This window comes from Colias eurytheme, chromosome 23 (genome assembly GCF_061535395.1).
Source record: "Colias eurytheme isolate Ceu_HAF_F1 chromosome 23, ilColEury1 Martin Lab GWU primary, whole genome shotgun sequence".
In the NCBI taxonomy this organism is placed as follows: domain Eukaryota; kingdom Metazoa; phylum Arthropoda; class Insecta; order Lepidoptera; family Pieridae; genus Colias; species Colias eurytheme.
This window is the reverse complement of record NC_143002.1, coordinates 7883286-7895666: the sequence shown is the minus strand read 5'-3', so window position 1 is coordinate 7895666 and position 12381 is coordinate 7883286. Positions and strand designations below refer to the sequence as shown.

General features: G+C 32.5%; 1 protein-coding gene across 3 annotated transcripts; it reads left to right on the top strand.

Annotated features, from left to right (window-relative positions):
* The first annotated feature begins 184 nt into the window (after positions 1 to 184).
* LOC149898404 (translocator protein-like) lies at positions 185 to 4607 on the top strand. Of its 3 annotated transcripts, none has more exons than XM_090115509.1 (5): positions 185 to 306; positions 1300 to 1550; positions 2703 to 2797; positions 3490 to 3683; positions 4413 to 4607. In XM_090115509.1, the coding sequence occupies exons 2-4, from the start codon at positions 1316 to 1318 to the stop codon at positions 3679 to 3681; spliced, it is 522 nt and encodes a 173-aa protein (XP_089971635.1). In that variant the 5' UTR covers positions 185 to 306; positions 1300 to 1315; the 3' UTR covers positions 3682 to 3683; positions 4413 to 4607. The 3 variants fall into 3 exon arrangements, with proteins under 3 accessions (XP_089971635.1, XP_089971636.1, XP_089971634.1); XM_090115510.1 differs by having other exon boundaries at positions 197 to 378; XM_090115508.1 differs by lacking the exon at positions 185 to 306 and adding an exon at positions 573 to 751.
* Positions 4608 to 12381: the final 7774 nt, after the last annotated feature.

Genomic DNA, 12381 nt, shown 5'->3' with positions numbered 1-12381 from the left:
ACAGTCGTGGGGTGAATGGGATACAATGTACAAGAATGTGACAAGGATAGTGTCTGATGTCATGTTGACGATTGATCAGTCATCAGTGATCAGTGTGGATTAACCGACTAAATTGAGAAGGCCCTATTTTGTATTAACCTAGTATGAAATTCAGCTACTCTTATTTTGTATTCGTCTAATAAAGTAATAAGTATACAAATGATTTCATCGCAGTAAAATTTTCCGAATTTTCCCAAGTTTTTTATATAAACAACTGTGAAAATCAGACCGTGAGAATATTTTCTCGGAATCAGACTAATTTCTAATGTAAGTTGGCTTCATGTTTTGTTTTAAGGCTTGTTCTTTCTGTTGTAACTAGTGTAAAATCTAGAAAAGGAGGTAGGTAAACAAAAAATTGCATAATTTAATTGAATAAAATGTAAGATCGGCGTTTGTGCGCGTGACCTATGTACAAATGGTACTTTAAAATTCTAATACTTACATCATCGTTTAAAAATTTGAACTGCTTAGTTTTTGTCTAGGAAGGAAAAGTTCGATACATTTGTATTTCACTGAAGGTATGTGATTGGCTATATAATTAGTGGCGTCATATTATTATCGTAATTTATTCTGATATCTAATTCATTTGACCATTAATCGCTTAATAAGTTATTTATCATTAGTTCTTAGTGAATTTTGATAGTAATAAGTACTCTGTGTATTAATTCTATTTAATAATGGAGGTTCTACAAAGACATATTGAGTATACTAGGTAAAGGATTAGTAATTGATAGTAATTAGTAACATTCTGATCATAAATCACTAATTGTCTAGTCATTATCATAAATGTTGTTATGTTAATTAGATTATTCAATAAATAAAAATTGACACAGATATTGGAATTGATAAATCACATTCAAAATCTCAGTTCCCTTGTTACATATCTATATGTAAATAATATTAATTTTATTCAACCTACTTTTAATTAGGAAATAACCCTGACATTGTAAAACAACCTTCATTTGAAGCCAACAAAGAAACATGTATAATTACATTATTTAAACGCACCTGTAGTAACTATATTGGTCAGTGTTCCTTGAAATTGACGGCTAACCTACAAACTCAAACTCAAACATTTATTTATTCAATTAGACTTCTTCTAGAAGCACTTTTGAAACGTCATTAGGTACATATTTTTAACATTTACCACCGATTCGGAAAGCAGTATCTACGGAGAAGAATCGGCAAGAAATTGCTCTTTTTAATCATGTCAGTTTTACAATAATTTTTCCATTTACATAATAGTAAATTATTGTTTAGATTCTACAGTGAAGACATGGCAAACTGGGCAGCACTAGGCTCCGTAATTCTTCCCAATGTAGGTGGTTGGGCAAACGGCCTGTACTTTGCGGGGCAGATTCGTAAAGACGAGAAAAAGGCGTGGTATGATGACTTGAAGAAGCCATGGTGGAACCCGCCCAAGTGGGTGTTTGGGCCTGCATGGACTACTCTGTACTGCGGCATGGGCTACGCTTCGTATCTAGTGTATGAAGAGTGCGGAGGATTCACGGGTAAGATTTTTTGCTTGGTAATCATGGAGTATAGTAGTAAATTAAATAAATTGATTGAAATAATTTAAGTGTCACAGGTCAAGTGAAACGGGTTTTGCATAATTTTAATGGTGCAAAAAGCATTTACAATTTTCAAGTGATAATTTGATATGAATTTAGATAAAAAAAGTTGATAAATCTTTATAATTGGAATACTAATCTTTAAATATTTTAAATAGATTGTACCTCTAACTGATATTAAAAGAAAAAAAACTAACAAAAAAGTACTTATTGTTTACTTTGACCTCTGTTTATGCAAATTCCACATTACAGTACTACAAACAGTATGTATTTGGTATCTGCTTTATCGAAATATTAATCTATATTATCTGTCTGTTAATAAAATAAAATTATTATATATTTCATGCACTATTTTGTTCTGTCGGGCTTAAGGTAACAGATAAAATGTGTTATATAATGTAGAACAAATAAGTAGATTAGATATAATATAGTTATCAATCATATTTATCATGCAGCTGAGAGTTTAGGTATATTATTGTTGTTCTTAGTATTTTCAATCTTATAATTGAATAAAATGCTTCGAGACAGCATTGTTTATCAAATTTCAAGATTTAGGGAAAAATACTGAATAAAATAATCCCATAGATGTTATGATATTTGTTGAGAATCAAAACAAGCAGTTTGATCAATTAATAAAACAAATCTATTATGTTAAAATCATATGTCATTTATATGTAAATTTTATAACATAGGTATGTGATGATTTCCTACTACATTGATTGTTATAAAATTTACCTGTTTGTTGTTATTATCCTTCATGCTCAATGCTCATTGTTTATATATTATATTCTCAATAACAAAGACTTTATGATTAAGCTCTAATTAGCAGAATTGGTTGAGCCGTTCTTGAGTTTTATGCATAACACATTAAGCGATTCATTTTCATTATAGAACTAGTATTCCGTCCGCGGTTTCGCCCGATTTGTCTAAAACCTAATAAATTATATACTTAAACCTTCCTCTTGAATCAGTCTCTATAAAAAAGGCATCAAAATCCGTTGCATAGTTTTAAATATTTAATCTTAAATAGGGATATTGGGACAGACAAAACCGACTTTGTTTTATACTATGTATTGATTTATATATTTTCAGAAGAAGCAGTGCTCCCCCTGTCCCTGTATGGTGGTCAATTATTGTTGAACTGGGCGTGGACACCTATTTTCTTCGGCATGAAAGATTTTAAATTGGTGAGTATTGTAGCAAGTTTTTTTGGAAATTAATGGTTATTGTAATTTGGAGCAAGATAAAAAAAAGTGTCTATTTATTTTCTTTGTTTATGGAAATCCATCATGTAATTAGTACTTTAGAATGAATGTTTTCGTTCCTTTTGACCATTCACGTTATCACATTTATTACTTAAAAGATGAGTTGATTTTTGCATTTATTAAGTTTTGTCGATGTTGAGTTGAGTCGATGTTTATAATTTACTAGCTGTGCCCCGCGGTTTTACCCGCAGTGCTCCGCTCCTGTTGGTCTTAGCGTGATGATATAATTTAGCCTTCCTCGTAAATCTATCTAACACCGAAAGAATTTTTAAAATCTGATTAGCATTTTCAAACAAACTCTTCAGCTTTATAATATACTAGCTTTCCGCTTGCGGCTTCGCCCGCGTTTTCAAAGAAAAACCCGCATAGTTCCCGTTCCCGTCGGATTTCCTAGATAAAACCTAGCCTATGTTGCTCAGTGAAGGTGCAGCTTTCTAATGGTGAAAGAATTTTTGAAATCGGTCCAGTAGTTTATGTGTGAAAACCATACATACATAATTACAAACCTTTCCTCTTTATAATATTAGTATAGAAATATATTATATTAATTAATTATAGACTGTATAGATTTCATACAAAAGTAACGATGGGTTGATTTTGGCGTTTATACACAGGCGTTCATCGAAATCTGCGTTCTCGGAGGCGCGGCTACAGCCACTACAGTTACCTTCACTCAAGTGAACAAAACAGCTGGCCTGTTAATGTTGCCCTACTTAGCTTGGTTGGCATATGCTAGCTCCCTCAGTTATTACATATGGAGGAACAACCCGAAAACTCCCAAGATCGAGGATGCTAAGGCGCAGTGATTGTGAGTAGACAAAAAAAAAATGAAAAAAAATAATAATTTTTTTTGAAGTGAAACTTTTTACGCGTTGAGAGCAAAATTATAAGGTCACGTCATGGAGTAAGGCGACTTGGTATTTTTCAACCTTGCCAAAAAAATTCCACTTCTATGTGCTCGGCACACACGCTCTTTTTTTTTAGAAAAAATGACAACTGTCAAATAATAAAAATAATCGACTATTGAAATGTCAAACCGAGCTATTAACGATTAATTGAAATTATTTCAATCGCTACAAAATCCTGCCTTATATAGTGGGCAGAGTTTGGCTTCGGACTATTTTTGAACGTGATTCCGTATTGCATATAATATGTAAAATGTAATCAATGAAAGTTGAATAAAAAAATGAATAAACTAATACCACGTGATTTAAACAATATGACTTTGCAATTTAAAATTGTATTATAGTAGTAGATAATAATAATTGTGATCACTTATTTACAACTAGCTGCGCTCCGCGGTTTCACCCGTGTGGCTCCGCTTCTGTTTGTCTTAGCGTGATGATATACTATAGCCTTCCTCGATAAATGGGCTATCAAACACCGAAATAATTTTTCAAATCGGACCAGTATTTCTTGAGATTAGCGCGTTCAAACAAACAAACTCTTCAACTTTATAATATAGAAGAAGAAGATAGTATAGATATAGATTATTTTAGGTATATGTGAGACTACTAATATATTTTATATTTTTCAGATCCAGAAATAAATACACACGCAAGCAGTTTAAGTGTTTATAGGCTAAGAGTCAACAAACACTACATAAAATATAATCACTTTCTGTATCGGGAACAAATTGCTTTCGACTGACTTTATATTACTTTAATCGCACGCAAATCATTTTTTTACAAACGGCCTTTTTAAATGTTTACTTTTTTGCTATAGGTAAAGCCTGTACCTGTCATAAAATGAACACTATTATTTTAAAGAAAGTTGATCGCGCACGGAAGCAATAAATTTGCCTTTTTGTATTAAATAAATCAGTAAGTACGTAAAAATATTGAATTCGAAGTATTAAACATAATATGACATAAGTTGTATTAATGTGAAAAAATAACTATGTAATAATATTTGTGTCTTAAATATTTATTAGCATAAGTTTCAAGTGTTCTTATTCCAATATTGCATTTAAAAGTATTCAGCATCTCTTGGTCTAAGCTTAATTATTTTTGACTCGTTGTTTTGTGAAATTTTATTTTCGAACTAGCTGTTGCCCGCGACTTCGTCCGCGATTACGTCGTTTTTCGTCATTCGTCGTTTAAAAAAAATACGTGACACTTTATTTTTGAATGTTCTTAATTGTCTCTTATAAAAATTAACTACATTAAAATTGAATACTCTGATAAGAAAATCTTAAAATCGGAGGACATCGAAAATCTGAGGAAAACATGAGTGAATTTGATTTAAATTCTACATTACTTAGTAATTCAAATAATAATCTAAATTAAATGTAGATTAACAGTTTGAGCGCATCATTATATAATATGTACCTAAGTATTAAATTACGTTAGTTTACATAGTAATTTTACTAAAAACACGATGACTTTCTTTCGCGCTCGGTACAACAAACTAAGCATGTTTGTGGTACGTGGCCCGCGTCACTCGACCCCCCGTGAGTTCCCCTCCGTTACTATGCGAAAATACATTCGTTGCCCTACTGTAGGAAAAATTGTAATATTTTAAATTCGAGAAATATTGATTTCTTGTATTCGACTATTCGTTGTAGTCGAATACAAAATATATTTGAAGAAACTTAGGTTGGCCTTCAGGCAAAAGGGATCCTATCAAATTATAAACTTGACCTTGTATCTTAAAAGTAAGCATGAAAGGATCCTCTGATAATTGTTGAGCACCAAAGGATCATTTAAAACGCACTACTATAAGAGCGAATATTGTCTAAGAACTGTTTAGATTGCACATGTTCCTCTAAAAGTAGTGATTTCAAAGGTTCTGGTGTATCTTCAAACGAAAGCCGACTCCTTACTCCTCTTTAAAGCATTACAAAAAGAACATACTACGTTAATATCGCCTATACAGAAGATGATCTGTAATCAATTGTGAGGTTATAAGCAAACCCACTTTTATATTTGTCGGACCACACCACCGAACTCGTAGATTGATCTTCTATGTTTACCTCTAAGTCATTAAGACTGTCGAAATCTGTCTACAGTAAGACGGGCCTCTCGTTATTCGTCCGTTTCAAGAGACCAAATAGTTTTAATTCTTAATCTTTCATTAAACAAACTTATTAATCGTAACTACTTGTCTCAAATAATGGTAATATTCGCGTCCCTACTCTAGTCATTGCTTATGCTCATGTTCATCTTCAAGAGATCGAATAATATTATGGTGCACCCTATCATTTGTCAAACGGTCTTCATATTGAGTAAAAGTTTCAGATTATCGAGATAAAATATGCCATTTGCGATCAGCTGTGAGACGTTATACCCTCTCAGTGAAGGTTTCGGTCTCACAGGATAGTATATGCCGTTCGCGGTCAGCTGTGAGCCGCAATTCTCGTTGTGAAGCGGTTTCAGGTTCTCGGCATAACACATGTTGTTTTCGGTCAATAGTAAGCCTCTAACGATCCTTGAGAACTCTTATTTCTCATTTTCTTAGCTTTGCTCGAATTTCGATATAAAGATTTTTTAGGTGGCACTGATGCGAGTGAATAAAAATTAAGTTAAAACGGACTGAGAGTGTTATAATCATCAATCATCATCATCATCAATACATATAATAAAATTGTGGAAAAGCGATGTCTGTACAATGAAAATATGTAGAAAAAAATTAGCAGGTGTTATTATTAAATCGATCTTGAACCCAAAACTGTAGTTAAAAAATTTTTTGTCTGTTTGTCTGTATGTTTGTGCACGCTAATCTCAGAAACGGCTTATCCGATTTAGATGCGATTTTCACTAATGTATTGTGGTAATTTTCATTTAACATTTAGTGTTTAATTCATGTCAATCGGTTCATAAATAAAAAAGTTATGACAATTTATAAGTAATCACGGCGAACATTTGCTAAGGCATTCTATTGTACACTGTACAGTGTACGATAAAACGCAATTTATCTGTTATACGCTACAGTTATTCCTTTACATGTCCAGATGATCATATCAAAATTCCCCAAGGGTTTGGGGGTAAGCTGAGGTAGTAGGGGGGGGGGCGGGGTCAAATTAACATTATGGTTACTTCTAATAGGTAAATTTTCCACATAAAATGTCCTTTAAATTATGTCGTATTATATTTTTAACCCCCGACGCAAAAAGACGGGTGTTATGTGTTTGACTGCTATGTATTTATGTGTGTGTGTGTGTGTCTGTCTATGGCACCGTAGCTGGCTAACAGGTAAACCGAATTAGATGCGGCTTTTTTTTTGTTAGGCAGCATATTTTCCGACGCTGGTTCTTAGATAAATTGTATCAAAATCGGTTCATCCACTTATTATACCTACATAGGGGTAAAAGTGGGAATGAAAAAAATGATATAATAATTTATTTTTAAAGATCGTCGGGAAGTTTATGAAATTATTTATTCCTTTTTCTATACACTTTTCTTCGTCTAAACGGTTTAGTTACGTGCTCCCTCTCTCTCTCTTCAGCCTTTAGTTACGTGCGTGAGACAGGAAACATCTAATTTGGATTTGTTCCTGGATTTGATAAAAATTGAGTATCGATTAAGCTGATCAGTGGCTACACCATACATTATTAAAAACATCCATTTAAGAAAGGAAGGAAATAGAATTTGCTCCTCTCCCCCCCTGGTTCCTAAAAAATAATATGACATAATTTAAAAGAAATTTTACGTAGAATTAGTTTTTTTTGATTTTCGATATTATATACTAATCATAATTTTTAATTACAATATTATGTAGTAACTATTTGGTATAGGTTAGGCATTTCATTTCTTGATTTTCTTTAATAAGTTGGTACGTAAGTTTTTTAGCTCAGTTTAGTAAGAAATTTTAATAACAATTCTTTTAATTATTTATGGTAGTACGTATTTACTCAATAATTGTATGTTAAGTAGTAATTCAGCATGGGCGTAGCCACGGTGGGGCTGGGTGGGGCGCTTACCCTGGCTTTGATCTGGTAGGTACCAATTGTGAAGGGGAGTGGGCGTGGGCGTTGGCGTGGGCCTGGGAGTGGGCGTGGGAGTGGAAGCATGAAAATAAAAACAATTATTGTTGCCCCACCCTGAGCCCATGGTCATAGGTCCCATAGTCACTATTCCACGCGGACGAAGTCGCGGGCACAGCTAGTAGACAAATATAATCAGAAAGCTTTGAACTCCTAAGCTCAACCATAAAAGATAGACATTTATGATGTCGGGAGATATTTTTTATATAATATGGAGAACATTTCTTTCATACTTGATTTCTGTGTAGCTTTAACCCTTAAGGTTGCACACGCGACGAAAGCTTAAAAATGGAGTTACTGCTCTGCTCACGAATATGAAAAATAATTGTACCAAGTTTCGTTTAAATCCGTCGAGTAGTTTTTGTTTCTATAACGGTTATACAGACAGACAGACGGACAAAAATTTTTGGCGTCAATGTCGATCCCTAATCACCTCGTGATAGTTATTTAGGAAATATATTTCATGTACAGAATTGACCTCTACAGATTTAATATAAGTATATAAGTATACATATAATTAGATTCCAATTTCCATGTAACGTTAAATTCGACTATACAATAACTAACAGACAACGCAGGTTACTCTCGTTTCCGTAAGTTGAGGCGGCTACATATTCGGTCCTCATAACTTCACTTTTTGTGAACGAAACGACAGCGCGGTTTAATTCGATGCCAACACTATCAAAAAAAAGGAAATATTTTTAATTGTGAAAAAATATTATGATTTACACTATTAATACTATTTAAACATTAACACAAAATATAAGACTGTTAACATCTATGTATACCATGTTTTTTGGCAAATAAATTAATTTGAATTTGAATTTGAATTTGAGTGTGTAAAAATAAATCCAGCTAGTTTCACATCAAACTTATGTTTTTAATTAGCTATACGACATGAAAATATTATATTAATTACCAAGCAATAATCATACAGGTAAATACTGAACAAAAGTATTAACAGTCAAAGTATATTTTTACTTACAACATGTAAATGATGAAGGAATAATAATTATCAACGAACTAACCTTTTTGTATTATAAAGAATAGATAAAATTCGATCACTAAAGAATGCTGGTTCGAGTCCCGCCTCGTTATCGAATTTTTAAAACACGAAGATTTTTAAAAATGTAACCAATGAACACAATCAATATTAGATTAACTGAAATGGTGTCTAGTTTGACTTAAAATAATAAACATCTACCCTCACTTTTAAAAATGTAGTATATTCACACGAATTATAAGCGCACCTTATAGGGAAGGGAAGATATGGGTTAAAGAGTTAAATAAATAAATAACATAATTATATTTAAATTATTAATTTTTAACATTGTGTTCAGTAGTGTTAACATGTAAATTGATTTGATTTTTACGAAATCTCATAGATGGCGCTGTTTCAAATTTGTATACTAATAAATTCATTAAACTGATTCTCTGCCCAAATTACGTAAATGACATAGTTTTTATTGTGTAAAGCTAGATAATAGCATGGCTTACCCGAAACCAACATTTAAACATGAGTCTTTAGATTGTACGCTGTCGTAATACACGGAATACGTAAGAAAAAAAAAGGTTCACAGCTCCTCCCCCGGAGGTGATAGCATGATAATATGTTTAAAAAAGCCTCACCCGACCTGTTAGTAATATTCATGCAAAATTTGAAGTCAATCTATGCAGTACTTTTCGAGATTAGCCTGGACAAACATACAGACAAACAGACAAACAGACAAACAGACAAACAGACAAACAGACAAAAATTCTAAAAACTATGTTTTTGGCTTCTATATCGATTATAGATCATGGATTATGTATTCTTTTAAAAAAATATTCAATGTACAGTTTTGACTTTCCTACGATTTTATTATATGTATAGATATGTTTATTGTTTATGTTAGATAATAAATACTTATTTAGAATAATTCGTCGTTTTATTTATAAACCTACATCCATACTAATATTATAAATGCGAAAGTAACTCTGTCTGTCTGTCTGTTACTCAATCACGCCTAAACTACTGAACCAATTTGCATGAAATTTGGTATGGAGATATTTTGATACCCGAGAAAGGACATAGGCTACTTTTTATAGCGAGATATGTACCACGGGCGAAGCCGGGGCGGACCGCTAGTTTTAAATAATAATAATAATAAGTTATCATTATTTATTATGATAATAAATGGAGACAACCAAAAACTACTCGAATGATATGGCGTAATTTCGTATGGAAATTATTCCTACTTCGTACCTCTGCTAATATTATTTTATTGTTTTAAAATAGAACTGGGTTTCAAGTCAATATAGATTATTATAATTCGTTAGTAGTAATTTCCTAAATGGCTAATTATCAAATTTAAAACGTTTATTAATTTTTAAAACATACTGATACGATGTGGTATTCCGTAATCCATAAAAGCATTTAATCATACCCTACCGAAATACCTAACTAAAGTAACGAAGGAACTCAAGAAAGTAGAATGTTAAATATAAGTTAAAATTTGAGTTCATGCATGAAACTTAGTCGATTTAACTTGTGAATTATGTTGCTGTAAGTTCTATGTGACAAGTTTAAAAGCTTGATGTTATCTTTAATTAAATATTGATTTAATTGATAATGTGGTTGAAGTTATTTATCTACTTATGACATGTTGTCTTGGGCTTAAGAGTTCAAACTATTCTAGAACAAACATTGATTCTGTTTTTAACCGACTTCAAAAAAAAGGAGGAGGTTATCAATTCGGCCGGTATGTTTTTTTTTTCTTATGTATGTACACCGATTACTCCGTGGTTTCTGAACCGATTTACGTGATTCTTTTTTTGTTCGATGCGGGATGGGGTCGAATTGGTCCCATAAAAATTTTATTCGGATAGGCCCAGTGGTTTTTATTTTATGAGCATTTTTGTCTGTATTTGTAAATGTTGCAAGTGCAAGTTTGAAGTCGGTTGTTTTCAGTATAGTGTGATTTTATCATAAAATATGGTGTTTTATAATTTATTATACTTACTTAGGTAGTTAGTAGAAAAAATATGCCTATTTTACATTTACCAAAATTACTTATTAATTACCTAATTAAGTAGTTACTTAAGTCAATATAAAAAAAATATTTATAATTTTTTTCGTCCATATACGTACCTCCAGATACAGATTATATATAAAAATTTAAACGAACCTTTAAAATGGATGAAAATACTAGACTGATGGCAAACAGACAAATGAAAATGAACGTTAATTTCTGACACTCAAGGCAGGTAATCGATTGTCAAACAAATGAAAACTCTCTGAGACTCATTAAATACTACCGATATCCATTGCATCTTCAGTTGAAAGCTTCACGATTTGTACTTTAATATGGCAGTTTTATAATTTTTTCAATCGACTGCATGAATTATACATATTTAGGGTGCACTCACACACATCAGTCACCGTCACGGCACGTCACCGGACAGGATTAAAAAAAAATATGTATCAATAGTTCTAGTATGACTCTGTTCCCACACGACAGTCGCCGGCACGAAATCTATCAGTGACGTCACCGGTCAGGCACGTCAAATAATCTTTCCATACATGTATCATACTTTTATCCCCACTCACCCGGTGCCGTCACGTCTCAGTTCAGTCAGCGTCGTGCTTCCGTCAATTGCTACATGTTCTCTAGCGTGACACACGTCTAATCACTGACTAACCTGATGTATGTGTTCAATGATTCAGTCAAACCGGCGACGTGACTGACGGACAACATGACGGTGACTGGTGTTTGTGGATACGTACACGAACCGTCACCGATCAGTCATCGGTGACTTGACGGTGACTGATGTGTGTGAGTGCACCCTTAAACTGACAACGAGTAAGTAAAATTATTGAAAACATCATTGATATTATAATTTTAATAACCTTTATGTTTTACCTATACTAAAAATTCAAATTTAAAAAAAAAATGTGTCGATTTAACTACTACCACGTCACATCCAAAAACGATTTGAGTAATAAGTTCATGTTTTGACTCCGAAATTAGATAAACAGTTCATTTGATTAATTTTTCCTTTACCTCAGGAATAGAGATAATATTCAGGAAATAGCCATAAGGCTACTATAAAGTAAGTACCTAAGTGACTTGCAATATATTAACATACCGCTTGCGGTTTGGCTAAACATACTAACAAACACACTACATGATGATATATGTGATGTACCTACTTAAATAACTCGTATCAACGTTGTTCGGGTAAATAACAAATAGTAATTAAAAATAATAACCCCTTAAATCAATAAGTACAATATTTAATATTTTGTTTCATACCATTTAAGCGATAATTAATAAAAAGAAAAACCTCGATCAGAGGCGGGATTCGAACTCACGTTTTTTTGCCTAACTAGCAACGCCTTCCCTCTCAGCCACCAGAATCCAACTCAGCAAACAAAATAAAATAAAAAGTTCAATAGTTTTAGGTCCTTATTATCTACAATAATACATACAAACTGCCTTATACCCAAACTTAACCTCTTTATATTAAAGACTAGCTGCTC